Source organism: Tasmannia lanceolata, unplaced genomic scaffold (genome assembly GCF_043159265.1).
Source record: "Tasmannia lanceolata isolate RefF3 unplaced genomic scaffold, GAP_Taslan_0.1 ptg000015l, whole genome shotgun sequence".
Classification (NCBI taxonomy): domain Eukaryota; kingdom Viridiplantae; phylum Streptophyta; class Magnoliopsida; order Canellales; family Winteraceae; genus Tasmannia; species Tasmannia lanceolata.
Genome location: NW_027518692.1, coordinates 34,315,617 through 34,334,671, shown reverse-complemented (window position 1 = coordinate 34,334,671; position 19,055 = coordinate 34,315,617). Strand labels below are relative to the sequence as shown.

Here is a 19,055-nt window from a genome sequence, read left to right as displayed (position 1 = left end):
TGCTCGTTAGGTGCAACTCGGGTTGGATTGAGGCCAACTAGGGGTGCAACTTGGGTGGGGTCGGGTTGAGCTTTTGGTAAAAAATGAATTGGAATCAGCCCGAACCCAACCTGATTTTAAGGTAAAAGCTCAACCGGAATTCCCAGAAATCAACCCGAGTTGCACCCATAAGGCCAACCCTAATCCAACCTGAGATGGCTTTCCCTCAACCCTATCCTGACTCAACCCTAGCCTCGGGTCAAGGATGATCAACCTTAACCCTACCTGTCGAACTTGATTTCTTTCAAATCGGGCCGGGTTATGTTCGGGTTAACCTAAGGCCAAAGCAGTTGAGATAATATTAGAGGACGGAGGTTGGGTTCCGCTCGGGTTGGGTTGGGTTGGGTTGGGTTGCCCCAGGCCTCAACCCTAACCCAACTTGAGATTAAATCAGTTTGGCTTTTCCCAACCCTAACCCAAGGAAATGCCAACCCAACCTGAGCCAAAATCGGGCTGAACCCATCGGGTTCGGGTTGAGCCCAATCCAAGTTGCACCCCTAATTTATTGAAGGACTTAGGTTAGTCTCACTAAAAAGCATAGTTTTAAATTTTAATATGGGCCCTTCACAAAAGAGTGAAAAGGGGGTATGTCTGTAATTTCAACTTATTCCTCTCTCCCGATCAAGAGGCCGTGTAAACAAGGTCAAGATATTTTGAGGCAGTTGGTTTTCTGTTTTCGAGAACAAAAATTATAAAACTAAAGCATTCGTGATTTTGTACTCTCAACAGATATATAGAGAGAGAAGAGAGAGAGAGAGAGGGAGAAATGGAGGGCTTTTCTCCTTTTCATTGTCTCTCCTCGATCCTTCTCCTCATCCTCATTCGATCAATCCCAAATTCGCGAAAAATTAACGGTAAGATCTCTTCTCAAACTCCTTCAATCGACCCAATATTTTCTTTTTCACCTTTTGAAATCGGATCCTTTTAGATGAAAGTCCCTTTTTTTTTGCTTTGATTGTATGATTCGCGCTTGTCATTCGTGCTAAAATGCTAGATTCTGCCCTAAATTTCACGTTTTCTGTTCCTGGTTTTGGGTTCTCTGATTGCTTTGCTGTAATGTCGGAAAATTAGGGTTTTGATTGATAGTCATTGTAGTTGTAGAATTTGCTGGAAATCAGGTCCTTTTCGATGAAAGTCTATCTTTTTGTTTAGATTGTATGGTTCGGTTATCAATCCTGCCAAAATGGTAGATTCTGCCCTAAATATCACGTTTTATGTCACCGATGCTGGGTTTTCTGATTGCTTCGTTGTGAAATTTGTTGGAAATTCTGTATTTCTTCGATTTTATTGGGGTTTTGATTTTAGCGAGCCTGCCAATTATGTTGAATTAGGATTATGATTCGGTTATCATTCCTGCCAAAATGCTAGATTCTGCCCTAAATTTCTCATTTTTTGTTACTGATATTGGGTTTTCTGATTGCTTCGCTGTCGTGTCAGAAAGTTAGGGTTTTGATTGATAGTCGTTGTAGTTGTGAAATTCGTTTTAAATTCTGTATTTCTTCAATTTTATTGGGGTTTTGATTTTATCTAGCCCGCCAATTATGTTGAATTAGGAGTTCGGTAGTTTTTTTTTATTTTTTTTATTTTTTATGGATGCTGTCTTCTTCTTTTTATCTAAAAATTTCTATTTAAAAGTAAAAAATGCGATTAGAATGCCGAGATGCAGTTTTGTTAGGTACCTAACTGATACACCAAAAGCTCTAGAGCTGATAGAATGCATTAGGCTAGGCCCTTTAAACTTGTCCCATACTAGCTTGAGACGACCAAGCCCCATACCTAGGTAGGGTCCCACTGAGGACCATGGCATTCCACCACGCTTCTACATTCGCTGTCCTCGGTGGCCCACTCTGTGATGGTTTTCACTCTGACATTTTTTCCATGTAGCCCTTTCCATAGGTTGCCCCTTCACTCCGTGGCAACTTTACTCTTGTGGCTTTCACTCTGGCTATTTTTACCAGGTAGCCCTTTCCAGGTAGTCCTCTCCACAGGTCGCCCCTTTCATGACCCGAACACAAGACGTGGTGTTTGCTTTGATGCCAAATGTTAGGTACCTAACCAATACACCAAAATCTACAGAGCATGGAACACGGTAGGCTAAGCCCTTTAAACACGGTAGGCTAAGCCCTTTAAACCTGCCCCATGCTAGGCTGGGTCCCACCCAATACACCAAAAGCTAACCAATACACCAAAAGCTACAGAGCATGGAACATGGTAGGCTAGTCCCTTTAAACCTGTCCTATGCTAGGCTGGGTCCCACCCGAGCTCTCACTCAGGACCGAAACAAGTTTGAATCTAGAAATTGAACTGGAGCTGTCTATGCATTTTTTTTGTAAGTTAGTATTCACCATGAAATTGTAATTGGAATTGCTTTCATTGTTTAATTCTTTGGACTCATTTGTGCTTCATTGGTTTTTGTATCTTTTTATCTCGTAACCATTTGTTCTTTTAACTTGGAACTGTCTTTGGATGGGATAGACCCTTCATGGTGAGATTGTGTGCGTGGAGAATTTGAAGTTCTTTTACCCTTCGTTTTCTTTCTTACTATTAAAAAAACAATGCGGTGTTTCGAATTGATTGATAAAAATGGTCGTCAAGTCAAAATTTTGGTAGATTCATTGGGGTATTCATGGCTGGTTTTGGTTATGATAACTTAGATACTTGCCTTGGAGGACTAATTACATGGATGACCACTAAATCATTATAGTAGTCATTTTTTTGAGTTGGAATAATGGTCAATATGGGATTTTGACGTAAAGCGCGATCGGCGGAAGCGTTGTTCGTCCTTTGAATTAAATTTCAGATGCGCAATAATTTTCAGATCTTACTGAAATTATATCTATAATTTTTTTTTTTTATATTTTAAGAGAAAAGAAGCTCGGCCTTATCACATGTGAGGGGACGCATGAGGTCGAATCAAGCTCGGAAGCGGCGAATTGATAATTTGCATTCAACAAGCATAGATGAGATAAATGGAAGAAAAGCTACAATCAATAACTTGCTAATTCCATTAACACAAGAAAGAATATGATATATCCAAAAGAAGAGCCAACCTCTTTATCTCCAAAAGCAATATCTCTACAAATTTTAATTCAGCAAAAACTATAAAATGAAAGACCATTGGGCTTTATATAGATTATCACATTATACTATCAAATTGCCAAACTACCACTAATGAAAATTAAATGCTCAAACCTCCTCTATTGAGCAAAAAGGTTAAAATGATCCCACAAAGAAAAAATGACAACAAATGTAACAACAGGACTCATAGAAGACAAAAACTACAACTACCATTATGTAAGCTAATGCAGTCACATGATGAGTGGATGCGCTAGGGGATGACATCGTGAGACGCTATGGAGTTCCAGAGAGACCGTCAGGCTACATCCAGAGTCCATGTGGCTACTCCTGGAAAGGGAGCATCGTGACTTGGGCAAACCTCCATTCCATCGATAAAAGGAGGTTCGTGACCACTTCTTGAGGATCTATGCCCCGACAGAGTTTGAGAGACAATATGAGGAGGAAAGAGTCTTTGAGGACCAATGACTAAAGTTCTTGACCTAGCATTGCCGAGAACGGAGACTCGCAATAAATAGAATGTTGATCTTGATGCCCTCACCGTGCAGATGCAGAGACTTCACTTAAAACGCATGCATTTTCTCCACCCCTAGAAGCCGATCACGAGGCTAGTGATTAGGAAGGGGAGGAAGCTAACATTGAGGATCCACATGACCAGTCAGGAGAGGTTGTTGATACTACTATTTTGGATCATGACAGTGATGGTGATGAGACTGACTAGTAATACTACCAAATGTTCCTCATGCTAGTGAAGCCGATTGCGACGATGAGCTTATTGTGGAGCATGTAGAGCCAGAGCCTATAGCTCAGCTAGATACTATATCCATGGTTTTAAATTTCGACCGAAATCCGAAATGATTTCGGTGGAGACCGACACTGAAATCGATAAAAACCGAAAAGTCATTTATTTTGACCGAAATTTCGGTTTTTCCTAAATTTGACCCAAAAAATCTTTTTTTTTTAAATATTTCACCGAAATTTAATATTGAATAAAATATTAGTTTCAGGTTTTGTACCCGATTTCGACCGAAATTTCAAAATTTCAGGGTCCGAAACCGGTACCGAAACCGAAATTTTAAACCTTGACTATATCGAGCATTGATTCCGATGAGCAGCATACACTTGTAGATGTCACAAATGACATTACCTTTGCCACAGTGGCAGAGGGAGCTGCGGAAGATGTTATTCATGTTGAGGTGGTGCTGCCTATTGCCGCTACACCTGATACAGATGATATATTTGGTGAGATTATAGCTAGTTGGAATGACAGACCACTATACCTATGCCACTTTCAGCATATGCTTGTATTTATGTGTACTACTACCCCTCTAGACCGCCACATTTGCAGGGAGGTTCCATTCATGTGATCCATGTGGCTGAGTGACATCTATGGCTTACTACTCCTGATACGAGAGTGGATTATTTTCATAGGATTATTTTCATATTTGATTTAGGAGGACATGGTTGGCTGGAGTTGATGCGAACACTAGGTCTAGTTCTTTTTAAGAAGTGGAGTTTGATACAAAGCATCCCCTGACGTATTGGCTCATCGTGTGTTTGCATTAGCTTAGATAGTGTTAGTTGTAGTTCTTGACTTATATGAGAGTCATCTTGTTACATTTGTTGTCATTTTTCTTTATGAGGCTGTTAGCCTTTTTGCTCACTAGAGGTGATTTGTATATTTATGTTTCATTAGGGGTAGTTTGGTCATCTTCTAGTAATGGGCTAGTCTATATAAAGCTATGGTATTTCTTTTTTGTAGTTTTTGATGAATTGAAATTTGTAGAGATATTTCTCTTTGGAGAGAAAGAGCCTGACCCTTCTCTTGAATCTATTATCTTCTTCATTTATGCTAATGGAATTAGCAAGGTAGCTTTTCTTTCATTTCTCCCATCTATTTTTGTTGAACGCGAGATTCTCAATTTGCCTATTTCGAGTTTGATTCGACCCGTGTGTCCCCTCGAATTTTGTAAGGCCAAGCTTCTTATCTCCTACAAAAATAAAAATAATAATAATAATTATAGATCTAATTTCAGAAAGATTTAGAAATTATTGTGCCTCTAAAATTCGATTTGAAGGACAAAGAATGCTTTCGCCGATCGCGCCCTACGTCAGATTTTGACCCTACACAAGATTTTTTTTTTGAAGGGCAATTAATCATTAAAGAATAAGAACGCAATTACAAAGATGACCGAGGAAGTCCGCTAAGATGAAAAAGAAAGCAAAAGAAAGAAAGATACGATAAAAGACCTATTGTGCGCCGGCGCGAGGGGAGGTCATTCTCTCAATTTTGTGGTGGTTTGGACTATTTGAAAGAACGGAAATTAAGGGATATTTGAGGATAAACATGCTTTATTTAGTATAAGCATTCTCGATATCAAAAATTGTTGGTAATTAGGCTCTTGCTGGGAAAGATTTATGGGCGGTAGTGATTCAAGACGGTGTTACGAAATGGAAGGAATGACCCAAGGGAAGATTGGTAAGGAAACAAAATGCATAAAGTGGTTCCATTGCCACCATTCATAATTAAACACAATTTCTGTGGTAGTTCCTTGCAGAATTTGGGGCTAGTCAGAGTCGGTGGTGTGTTTTACTTTGGAGACAATCATGGCTAGTTGATTTTGGCTTTTTTCATGGTCTAGTGGAATCATGTACTCAAGTGAAGCCAAGGCTTGAGCGCCTCTCACGTGACTGCATTTTCATAAGGAGCTTGGAGGGAGACTTTGGGTAGAAAGGTAGACGGTGATTCCTTGAATGCGAATGGAAGGTGATTTGTCATAGCAAGGAAGCCGGATTCTTCCCTGGGAGCCTTCGATTCCCGCTTCGATTCCCATTTCGATTCCCGCTTTCGATTCTTTCTCTGGCAACCTTGAGTAGGATTCTTCCCTGGGAGCCTTCGATTCCCGCTTCCGATTCCCACTCTGGCAACCTTGTGTCATAGTGCAGGCTTGTGGCAGTTAGCTCATATATCAGTGAAATTTTGGATTTTTGCAGATGATGCTTCTTTCTGTAAGTTCTTAGAGAAGCTAATGATGTGGCCAATTCTCTTGCCAAGGATGGGTAAGTAGGGGATTTATTAGCTATGGGGCACGTTTGCTCCCTTTTTTGTAGTTTTATTTTCAGTTTCCCTAGCATTTCAAAAGAAAGTTCATTTAAGCTATTTGGCCCTTTTCATACATGTTCTAATCGCAATTTGGAGCCATGGATGCTCCACAAGGTCTCATTTATCATTTGATTTGTAATTTATGAATCTAAAATCAAATGATGCAGTTCCAGATTTCCTGTGTGTACCTGCGGTATGCTTTTTTCTTTTCTATTTGACGCTGGATAATTGTATTAATAATGCACTGGAATTATGGAAGCCTTTACCATAATATTTTAGTTTATGAGCATCACATTTAGTTTTCTGATGAAACACCCTTGATCAAATAGAATTGCATGAGAATATTTGTTTGTTTGAAGGTTTGAAGCTCCACCTTATCCTTCTATCTGGGGGTTCCTTGGAAACGTCAAGGTAACTTGTTGTTTTGACCTGCTCACAGATTAGTGTGGTTCCAGCCAATATGCCATCTTATGATGCCTCAATACTTCTAGTAGGTCAAAGATCCATTTAGAAATGATATGAAGCTGGAGTATTTTTGGACATGCTTGGTGCTACTTTTTATGTATCTTTTCATATATAGCGATCCTTTATATTGGATACCACTGGGTACTTCTTTTATATATCCTTTTAATACGGAAGTTGTCAACTACCCTCTTTATGCCCTGTATGGTTTTTCTAAATACTCATGCATAAGATACAATGCCCATACTCGCATCCATTATTTTCTTCTTTTTTCTTTGTAAAATGACAAGTCTTATCTGTATACATATCCACTTCAGTCTATATTTGCACATGATAGATTTCTTGTTTTTCTATTATTTTGTAAGCATGTTGGGTTGCAGATCTTGTTTTCATCTGCAAGAATTCAAGGTCTTTTGCAGATCTTATTTTGTAAGCATGTTGCAGATCTTGTAACATAGTGTTTATTTTTCAGGTTTGACTTCAAAGAATCCCTGTTGACTGCTACCCTTCGAAGTTGGACCATCCTTGGGGCTGGGCCTTTTTGGACTCTACTGGTGTAATTGCAGATGTCTTTTTCATAATTAGATACCTCTGCCCATCATCATGTGGAGTTTTGCTTCAAATGCTATAGCTGGAAGCGTAGGACCAAAGAACGGCCGTCCGGTGCCAACTCAGGCTGGTTCTGAATGCTCAGATGATGAGGTCTCTTCTAGCACTAGTAGAGACGAAGGTCTAGAGTGCCCAATATGCTGGGAATCCTTCAATATTGTTGAGAACGTACCTTACGTCTTATGGTGTGGTCACACTCTCTGCAAGAATTGTGTCCTTGGACTACAATGGGCCGTCGTGAAATTCCCCACCCTACCCGTCCAGCTACCTCTCTTCATCTCCTGCCCATGGTGCCACTTACTATCCTTTCGCCTAGTTTACAAGGGCAATCTTAAGTTTCCTCGTAAGAACTTTTTCCTACTATGGATGGTCGAGAGCATGAATGGCGACAGGGTGAAGTCTCATCCCGCTTTTTGCGGGGACCATCAAGGGGTTTGTTCTTCAAACAATGGTGTACCCTCAGGAAATGAAGTTAATAGTCACCTCAGAAGGGCCCCACACATGCATCCGGGGCATTTGGAGCCGAACCCGAATGATGCCACCCTTGTAACTGAGTACCTAAACGTAGAGAGGCTCCACGCTTCCTTGCGTAAATCCCTGGTTTTCTTCGTTCACTTGACTTCCAAGTTCCCACTGGTTGTCATTTTCCTTTTGATCGTACTGTACGCAATTCCAGCCTGTGCTGCCATTCTGGCACTGTACATCCTTGTCACTGTTCTGCTTGCTTTGCCATCTTTTCTGATACTCTACTTCGCATATCCTAGTTTGGATTGGCTGGTGAGAGAAATCATCACCTGAAGTGCCATTTGTTTCTATCTATAAATCCTGTTAATAAGAGTTTGCAAGTTTTCTATGGTATTTCTCTTCATTTCAGTCTCAGTTATGGTGTAATTCGACGACTTCCCTATTTTCAAGGATAAACTGCTCAGTCTTTTGATGGTGAATGAAATCCTTTTCCTAGCATTTGCATTTGAATGGCCAATTCTGCACCGAGAAACAGTACGGATGAGGTGAGCTTGCTATGATGATGGTTGTGAAGGTTTTACCCAGCCATGGTTTAACAGTCAAGAATCTGAAGCTTCTTCCACATGTGGTTAAACCCAGCTATGTTGGTGGCAGCCTAAGGTCCCAAGATTGAACCCTTTGTTGCTTTTGGGAGTTGAGTATTTTGTGTATAAGTATTTGAGAGTACAAGATCTAAGTTTGTATGGAGACTTTATTGGATTTGATGATTTTTATCCAACCTTATGTGGGTTTACTTTCATTGCATTTTTCATTCTTTCCGGGACTAAATATATCTGATTTTGGAATTGCAGTTCTCCAGTTAAGTATAAAGTAGAGAGAAACTAAGAAAGAATCTACAATTTCGAGATCAGTGTAGATTACGCAATCGCCCAGAGAAAAGGCCCGAATTAGGGTTGTATAACACTGGATCCACAATCCAAACTGCATGCATGGGTTCCACATGAATGGTGGGCCATGATCAACAATTTGATCAAGTCCTACTTACAAAGTTACAATCAATGGTTAGATTTTCATGAGCAAACCTTAAAACTCACCATTTGATTACGCTAGGACGAAGGGTGGGAATTAGCCTCGATGGGCTAGACTGCTGGGGGCCCACCAAATCAGCTGTGGCAGTGATGTGGGTCTCTGATTTAGTGGGCCACCAACAGTGCACTCCCAAAACCATTATACCTTTCCTAAGTGAGTCACTTGTTTCCATCTCCACCGTACATTTGTCATCACCCCGCGGGATGGATCTTGAACCCAAAACTATATCCTTTATCTTAAGCATTGATTTTTAAGCAACCAATTGAACGGTTAGGATTGTCCATCCATTTTGATTTTTACCCATGGCCCATTTATAGTGGGCCCAACTCTTGACCACTTCTTCTAAGTTCTAACCAAAGGTACACGTGTGCAGTGGATATTGATTTATTTGGAAAAAGAAGAGCTACCTTTTGCACCTCAGAAAAAAAAGAACTTTTTCTTTTTTTATCATCCACAATAAATCTTACAAATCTGAGTTGGCCAATCTAGCCTAGAATGGATCCTCTACGTGTCACAATTCTATCAAGGGTTGGGAATTTTAGCTGTGATAAAATACCAAAGGTTATGTTTATGCTGAATATAGAAGAGCTTGAAAATGGTAGCAGTCATAGCTGTTTGTCATCCAAAATCTGATTTTCTACAGAGCTCTCTGTCATGTATAAATCAAACTTCCTCTTTTCTTGGTGGGTTCTTGAAAGATTTTAGTTTACAGTTAAAACCCAGAAGCAGGAAAAAAGATTTTATCACTTTGGTTGTGGCTTCTGCAAGCAATAGTAGTACTAGTAATGGCAGGTTTTATCTGAATTTTACTGGATTTCCTTTTCCTCTGGGTCCTTTTCTCAATAGGTGCACTATAAGGACTGAGGTTAGTAGCTTAATATGTTGGTTCTTTTTCTTTGCTTTGTATTGGTTGTGTGAAGCTGGGGTTTTGGGTTTTGGAATTCTCTTTGGTTTGCCATTGAAGCTGTTTTCAGCTGTTCCTCTAACTGATCTCTTATTTGAGATTTTACTGCTTGATTTGTTTTACATGGTTGACAAGGAGAAGTTCTGTTCATCTGTCTGGCATATATTTTTCTTTTAAAACCACATTGGGTGAATCACAAAATTAGAGCAGATATTCTTGTTTTTTATTTGTTGTGTACTACATATCATTGATTCCATTAAAAGCCTGGGGAAGAGTTAGTCGTCTTTTCAACAAACAATGAAAGGCTTATTTTCTTTGGGGCGTTGATTCTTTAGCTCTTTTAATATTTTAATACTCCTGATTTTATGTGTGTCTTCCAATTTCATTTATTGATCCAGTTGGGTTGCCATCATTATCTCAAATTCAAATTGAGATCCTTAGTACGCTACGACTCAAAAGTTGGTCAAGTTCTTGATCAAGTTTTCAATTTAAAAAGTGTATGTTGTGGTCTTAACTTCCAAGTTTTTAATTACTGGATCAAGGTTTTTGAATACCATTCAAAAAAGAAAAAAAAATCAAGGTTTTTGCGTATTTGATTTTCTGCGGTCATGGTCCAGTTAAATCAAATCAGCAAGTTCTTAAGTACTAAATTGATGGTCTAATTATTGGACTTGAGCCATCCATGCTTATAGATAGACTTTACATGTTTACTGCCTTCTTCCAATGTGTTGAATTATGGAGTAAAAGCATATGAAGATTTATTCATTCTACATGTAGAAAATCATTTTGATCGTGTGATTCTAACTTTTGTTATCTCACTTATATTGGTCTTCGAAGGCTGTGAAAGGTTGCATATGGCTATTCGAACAAGAGCAAGCATTGGGATTCAGCAGTGTCTCTACAAATATCCGAATGACTGTCATCAAGCTCAAGTCAGGAGGATTATGGATCCATGCCCCTATTGCTCCAACCAAAGAATGCATTCAGGTATTCTTTGATTCTCTTGCATTTTCTGCATCACCCGTGGTTCTATTCAACGTATAAACTTGGGTCTTGTTTCCTTCATCTATAAAAAAGTTTGTGAATTATCTTTTCATCTGCTTTCCAGCTTGTGAAGGAGTTGGAAGCTCCCGTGGAGTACATTGTCCTACCCACATTTGCATATGAACACAAAATCTTTGTGGGCCCATTTTCAAGAAAGTTCCCACGAGCGCAAATCTGGGTTGCGCCAAGGCAATGGAGTTGGCCACTCAATTTGCCACTTGAATTTTTTGGGATATTCCGTGCGAAAACGCTCAATGATGAGGATATGTCCACTCCATGGGCTGATGAAATAAAGCAAAAAGTTCTCAGCTCACCAGAAGTTGGTAAGGATATTTCCATCACCATCTAGCTGTAGAGTCTGGACTACTCATGGTGCTTCTACGAATTCTTATATGATCCATTTTCCCACTTACCAGAATGATTTAAATTTTATTTACCCAATTAAAACTGTTAGTCAGTTCCTAATGCAGGGTTTTTTTTTTTTGGTTCAGGAATTGGGCCATATGTAGAGGTAGCATTTTATCACAAGCGTTCACGAACATTGTTGATAACAGATGCTGTGATTTATGTTCCAAGACAACCCCCGGAGTGTATTAGCAAAGAATCCTTGTTAGCTTCTGCAGAGAACGGTTTAGCAGTAAAGCTTCTCAGCAAAGGGAAATATGTCCCTGATGAACCGGTAGTTGACAACAACATGAACCGCCAGAAAGGTCAGTCTCTGTCATGGGTAGATTGTCTCAAGCCAGTCATGTGACTAATCTTAGAAAATTAGTTGTTTTGTTGAGGTTCTAAGCTGGATTTGAGTCAAAATGTACTTACTTTATATTCAACTAAGAAGTGGTATAGGACCAACTTATATATCATAAAAGGAATCCCATACTACTAAGAATGACTTTCAACCAAATTGAGTATACGATGGGTAGAAGTACAAATGCAACATATCAGCAACATTTCTTAACACTGTCAATAGACTCAATACACATATTCAATCATCTTTATTTGTTAATATCTGTAGACACCCAATTTTGTTAGAACGAGTCCTGGGATGGACGTCGTTACTAACACTATCAGACCCAACAGTTAATAATAGCTAATAAGTGATGATGGGATTTGAAATTAAATGAATTGATAAGTACAAATTTGGGTTGATTTCAGAGGCTTCTTTTTTCTTTTTCTGCATCTACCGAATTCATTGATCCATTGAGCTCTAACTATGTCTATTCTACTTTATACGCCTTTCTATCAATTATTACATGAGTTACTCCCTTTCAGTTGAATATTTTCCATGTTTTGTTGCTTATCCATTGATCATCTCTAAATATAAGACTAGCTCTGTTAAATAACGGAAATTATATCTCGTTTTCATTCCTAAAATTCAACTGTTAAAAACAGCGATGAGAAATTTCTTAACATTTTTCCTTTGTGAGGCATACTTATATACCTTCTGAAATGAGATTGTTATTGCCATTAGAATGCTTACTGTTGAGATGTCTTGACTGCCTGCGTGTCTAAAGTCTGTGCAATGACATGTAAATCTTAAGCATGCTGAAATGAAGCATTATATTTTTTTAATCTTTTGCACCAAATTTGTTTATTCACCAAGAGCTTCTACATGCCTGTTCTTGTAACTCAACGTTTCGGGTTTGTACACTGAAATATTCACTGATGTTTTTCTTTTCTTTTCTTCTGGTGCAGGGTGGGAGAGAATGGTTCTACAAATCTTGTTTCTGGGCCCGTCAAACCTTTTGGAGCCAAATGAAAGTTTTGCTCAGATGTCACAAAAGTTAATTGTTTCACCCATTGTCAAGACACTGGTTTTCAACAAAGTTCCTGGAAAGGTGCGGAATCCCTGCTTGTACATGGATGTGCACACACTTTCATGCTTTGGGACTACTGTTTTTTTCTGTATGGTGCGTGAGTGTAGATGGGCATGCTTACTCTATTTCAATAAAATCTTTCTGAAATAAAGAAACAAACTAATTCAAATGCAAACTAACCAGAACACAGAACATATAGAGCTAAACCTCACTTAAAGCTGAATCCTAAATGACATATTCTTGAGCACTTGGTATTTGACTTTTTCCCATCACTTTTGAGTGCTTGCATATGCATTTTCTGCAGCACTGTTCCATGTGTCCAATCTGTGCACAAACTTATACATTTTTATTTGGAAGTAAATTAAAATTTACTAAGGGCATGTTTGGCTACCATGAATAGTATTTCATGATAGAGTGTCTCCATGGAGACACCGATCTATCATGCCAAACGTTCCCTACAAGAAAAAAGAAAGAAAGAAAAGAGTTACATCAAGGACAGAGGTTTCCCCATATAATGAGCTTCGACTGCCTTGGATAACATGTCCACTATCTCATTGGTGTGATGGGGAATATTTGAAAAGATTACATCCCTCCCTTTACACAAGTCTAATATCCTGTCAATGTTGTTAGCCATCCACCATGGTCCGTAATATTGCTTCTTTCATCCACTTGATCACATTGGATGAGTCCACCACCCACTCACTGCCCCTGATGGCTTCAACAATAATTTGGAAGCTAGTGCCCTACCCTCCAGTTCATTGGAGTAAGCAACTCCAACCGAACGAGAGAGATCCAAAATCACCTTCCCATTGTCGTTTTGGAAACATCACCAACCCAACTCCGCTGGGACCCGAGTTTCCCATGATAGATCCTTCAAAATATTGAGCATAATAACATGGGGAGGAGACAACTTCACCTTTCTTTTGTCTCTACTTCTCCTATCCACAAGAATGACCTCCCACTTCCTACATAAGTCTAGAAGCAAGAACAATGGGGGACCGGCCTTCACGGAGGAACAAAAAAAGATTAAATTTGATAGTGGGACCCATTCATAGTGCATTAGGGTGTTTCTTTATTTCTTAGGGATATCTTTGCCATATTGAGGTTTTCCATTTTGTATGTAATTAGAATAATTTTCATAGTTTGTTTTATTTAGGGTTCACTATTTACGTAACTATTTATGTGACACTATGCAGCCACATTAGATTTAGGAAAATTGTCATTTGTTTCTATGTTTAGGACTGTTACTTTTTGTAGGTTTGATTTAATTAGAATTGCTAGTAGATTGTTTTAGAAATTAATATGTTTGGGAGTCTATTTCCAAGTTTGAATAGGAGTCTTTTAGTAAGAAGTTGGGACGAATCTCTATATATTGCAAGGCCTAGGGCCATTGACTTAAGTAGTGGAATATTGAATAAAAAATTCGTTTATTGCACCTGTGCAAGTCCTGGGGAACTCCCACACCTTGGCGGTGAGACGCTTTGGAACCCTTGGTGAGACACTGTCAAAAGTTGAAACTCAAGAAATCCCTACACTGTGTAGGGTTGAAGCTCCTGCCGAGACTATGAACTGGTCAAGGGTTGATGACAAGGAGATTTTTACATCCAAAATATTTTAACTCCCGATAAATGCAAGCAAGTAGTACACCTTTTACATCAAAATTAGAATCACAAGTGTTGGGAATTTATAATTTTACATATTTTATTTGTATGGATTTAATGTTAAGTTTTGGGAAAAGACCCGCATCAGTTTTCTTTGAAACTTTAGATAAGTTTTAAATATACTTTTTCAACATTATCAAAAGAAGAAAGCACTCTTTTAGGAAAACATGATCACTTTAATAGGAAGTGTACCCTTAATTAGGGAGAAGCGTGCTCCCCCTATTTGGGAAGTAAGAAGAATTTATCTTCTGAAGCGAGCTTCCCACCCAATGCATCAGTTTTATTTGAAACTTCAGATAAGTTTTAAGAGCAATGATAGATACAAGGGAGCCCTTGCATAAAGAGCCATAAAAAGGCTCTTGATTGGATCCACGTCATTTTCAGTTACATTTTAAAATCGTTTGAAAAAGTAAAATCAGTTACATTTGATGACGTGGATCCAATCAAGAGCCCTTTTTTGGCTCTTTATGCAAGGGCTCCCTTGTATCTATCATTCCTCAAGTTATAAATATACTTCTTCAACATTATCAAAAGAAGAAATCACTCTTTTTGGGAAAAATAATCACCTTAATAGGAAGCGTACCCTTAATTAAGGAGAACGTGCTCCCCCTATTTGGGAAGCAAGAAGAATTTATCTTCCGAAGCGAGCTTCCCACCCAACGAATCAGTTTTATTTGAAACTTCATGTAAGTTTAAATCCTTTTCAACATTATCAAAAGAAGAAAACACTCTTTTAGGGAAAAATAATCACCTTAATACAAAATGTACTCTTAAGTAAGGGGCAGTGTGCTCCCCCTATTGGGAAGCAAGAAGAATTTATCATCCGAAGCGAGCTTCCCACCCAGCTAGGAAGCTTCCGGTAACTATGGTTCAGAATTACTTAGTGCGTGAGGTTGTTGTGGGTTTCTGCTGTATAGTTTTGCATTTGTGGTCATCTTTTCCCCTTTGATGTAATTCAGTTACAAGTAAAGATAAAACTGTCATCTTTCAAAAAAAAAAAAAAAACCTATGGTTCATAGTTCCCATTAAGTTGATACCTGAATGATTAATTTGAAAACATCCTTATGCGTCTAAGTATCAATATGTTTGATCAAACCCATGCTCATAGATGGTATGTCTAGAACTATCTTCCTATTTTGCACATATTGTAACCATAACCAACATAAATGATTCATCTCATGAGACACACACAGGTGACATAAACAAGTCTGATCTATTTTTATGCGTCAAAATTACAGGTAAGGGATTGGATTGACAGGATTGTAAAGGACTGGCCATTCAAGAGAATAATCCCTGCCCATTTTGCTGCACCAATAAATGCAAGCAGGGGGGATTTCTTGGCTGCCTTTTCATTCCTTGATGAGCTCTTGGGCGAACGCTTTGCCACTAGGCCTTCACTTTCTCTTCTCTTCACATACCTCATGGGAAAGGCGGCTAGTTACTTTCCCCCAGATGATATGAAGACCCTTTCATCCCTTGATCAGTTTCTAGTCTCAGCAGGAGTTGTGAAAAAGACAGTCTCAGGAAAGAAACAGTGACAGGAATGTAAATCTCTCTCTCTCTCTCTACCTAACTCAGTGAAGAAAGTAGTTGTTGGAAGAGAGGTGAATGATTCAAAGGTATTTGGTTTTGTAAATTCAAGTCTGTTGTTTAGGAAAATATATGTTTTAGAACACACAAGAAAGCAGTGAATGGGAAAAGCAATGTAATTTCTTTTGTAAGCTTTTGTCCCATCTAAAAAGAATTACTGTGTGTACTAGAGTTTTCCTCCTCTTTTGTACTAAGATATGTCTGAAAGGAAAAAAAATGTAAAGTGGGTCCATGGCTCAAAGCTGTTTTGGTCATTGTTAAAAGATTAGTTAGATAGAGAATGCTATTAAGAGATTTTACTTATATTTTTTAGAACACAAGAAAGGTGAATGGGGAAAAGCAATGTAAATTTTCTCTTAAGCTTTTGTCCCATCTAAAATGAATTACTGTTTTTGTACTCGAGTTTGCCTATCAATTCCTATGGGTCAGCATTCCTCCTCCTTTGTACTAAGATGTGTATGAAAGAGGGGAAAATGTGTAGTCTGTCCGATGGCTCAAAGCTGTTTTGGTCATTGTTAAAAGGTTAGTTTGATAGAGAATGTTATAGGGAACAGTTAAAGAGATTTTAGTGAGAGAGGAGGGTGTGTTTGGTTCTGGGCTATATGGGAATATTTGTGAGAGATAATGTTAGCATATTACTTGAGTTGACTCGGTCGAGTTGACAAAAAACTTCTCATGTCCGTTTTTGAGTTGCCAGGGTGACTCGCCATATTGACTGAACAATATGGCCAAACAAACCCCCCTCAAATTCATGTGCGGAGAAATTGGGTCTGATTTTCGAATCCCTCGTCTCTCCCGTTGTAAGTAAGGTTGATGCTCCAGATCTTCAGTTTCTGCTCAACATCTTCAGTTTCTGCTCAACATCTTTGACCTCTTCGACTAAAAATATGTAAAATTATGTAGCAGGTCCACCTCTACGGGGTCCACAAAAAGCGACCAATCGGTGGCTTTTTAAGCCACTTGTGCGCATAAACACTATTCTCATTTTTTTAATCGCCCACATTGAAATACCAAAAATATATTTAGTTGAATGTTAGGAATACATTTAGTTGAATGTTAGGATTGTCCGATTAGCTGAGGGCCTCTTTGGGAGACACCAATCTTCGTCCTTATTTGCAAATAAGATTATTTTAAGTTAATCATGAATTAGACATTAGGCTGAAGGCCTTATTTTTGTTTTAACTTTTGATGAATAAGGTTATTTTAAGTTTTGGTTTTCATGGGTTTATGTTCCTTCCCATTTTCCTCTCCGCCATATCATTTCTCAGGGATTTCAACACTTTCCCTAAGAAAGCCGCTATGGAAGTCATTAATTATAAAATCATTTTAATTATTATTTACAAATAATCATTTATACAAAATACGCACTATTTGATATTATGACTGCATGATTTGAATTGATCTTTGTGTCATAGGAGATCCAGAGCAAGGGCTCTCAGATGAACTGTTTGGAACAATCAAAGATGGAACTCACTACGTTACAGCGGGTGTGCCACATTGTATTAGAATGAGGTCACACCTTACCAAAGCATTCCTCTAACAGGCATTAACTTTAATTTAACATGCGTTAGCCTTCATGGCTGACATTAAGAATGCTGTTTGGGAGAAACTGATGAAGCCGTTGTACAACAAACCATAGTTTTAAAACTCCCCTGCGTCATCGTGGGCTCCCCTAAGTCGACTCCCTTTTCCCTTGGCCGCATTCCTCGTAATGCCCTACAGAGTTAATAAAAACTCCTTTGACTCTCCTGAGTTATGACCGTGTCAACCGAGTACTCAGCCGCGTAAATTGCGTTCTTGGCTGTGAGTCGACGAGCATTTTTCTTGGCTGCATTTTGATCCGTCTGCTTTTTTAAACACTGCAACAAACCATCAAAAGGAAAATTCCATGAATAGTCAAAAGACAGCACAACAAACACTGTCTAGCCTTTTTTCTTTTTTCTTTTCTACTAGTTGAAAAGTTGAGAAGTTTGTAAGGAAGACCAAAGACTTTGTTGTCATGATCCAAGAAGACCAGCAACCGAAAGATCATGGCAACAAGCAAAACAACTTGTCAATAGTCTTTTCTTTCCCGAGAGTAGAAGTAGGCTCTGAGCCTCTGATGGTGAATACCTACCAAAAAGATATACATTAGACTTGTAAGTATAGAGTATTTATTTTAGTAAAATGATATCTACACTCCTTTTTCATAATGAAACTTCTCTTATTATTCTACACTTCTCTACAAATGTGACAACGGATCGACTTCGGATCGGATTGGATCCAACTATGTCTTGGTCACAACTCACAATCCGTTCGGAATCCTTATCGATCTGATCCTTTTCAGAGTGCTTTTCTAATCTTACTTTCTGGGTTACGATCCATTTCGAATTGTTTCGAATCAGACCGTCCATTGGAGTGTCATAGGTCCTCCTTATGTTGTACAAAATTAGGGCTTAGGGTTAGGGGAGGAAAGGTGGATGAAACTCGAGTGAGGAGAATCGTCATCTAAACGAAAAGGGAATTTTTTTTTATTGTTTGCAATTAAAAGTGGGATTTTGTAATATTGCAAAAATAACCCTCACAAATAGACATAAATGACTGAAAAAATGAAGGGTATTTTAAAAAATTGGCGCCCTCCATTAGGATCTAAAACACTACATAGGATTTTGCAGTTGTGTCTGGGTGAAGATCTGAAATAATTTCAGTCCTTTGGATGTGGATACAATGGACACGGTTCGGATTCAGTTATTGTGTCCAGTTCCCGCTCATTAATGTTCAAAACCATTGGATCCATCAGACCTTCCGGGTCCATTGTCACCCTACTTCTCTAATTGGATACTGATAGCTTCTTAGGATGACTTGTGATCATGGTTTCAAAACTCTCTCGCGTCATCTTGGACTCCCTTTTTACCTTAGGCGCGTTCTTGTTGCTTTTGCCCTACAAAGTCAGCTGATTACTCTGCCACGTCAATCAAGTACTCGAATGCATTGTGCTGAGTCAACTAGGATTTGCTTTAGCTGTGTAAAATAAGTGAAGATTATCATTATTAAAACAGGGGTGCGGATGTCATTCCTCTTAGATATAAACCTCCATTTTGGTTGGAGGGTCACCTTCTACAACCAATTCCATCTACCCAAGTGGATGGAATTTCATTGTCTATAAGCTTCTCCATGTTGCGGAGTGACTCTACTTCCTTCCAAAAAATCAGTGCCAC

General features: G+C 38.8%; 2 protein-coding genes across 2 annotated transcripts; both read left to right on the top strand.

The window, feature by feature from the left end:
• The first annotated feature begins 691 nt into the window (after positions 1-691).
• LOC143845353 (uncharacterized) lies at positions 692-8,552 on the top strand. Its single transcript, XM_077353662.1, has 2 exons — positions 692-893; positions 7,152-8,552. Exon 2 carries the CDS (start codon positions 7,283-7,285, stop codon positions 8,084-8,086), a length of 804 nt encoding a protein of 267 aa, XP_077209777.1. The 5' UTR covers positions 692-893; positions 7,152-7,282; the 3' UTR covers positions 8,087-8,552.
• An 808-nt stretch (positions 8,553-9,360) lies between these two features.
• LOC143846783 (lysine-tRNA ligase) lies at positions 9,361-16,218 on the top strand. The gene is made up of 6 exons (XM_077355345.1): positions 9,361-9,707; positions 10,584-10,733; positions 10,855-11,113; positions 11,282-11,500; positions 12,486-12,628; positions 15,507-16,218. Exons 1-6 carry the CDS (start codon positions 9,438-9,440, stop codon positions 15,804-15,806), a joined length of 1,341 nt encoding a protein of 446 aa, XP_077211460.1. The 5' UTR covers positions 9,361-9,437; the 3' UTR covers positions 15,807-16,218.
• Positions 16,219-19,055: the final 2,837 nt, after the last annotated feature.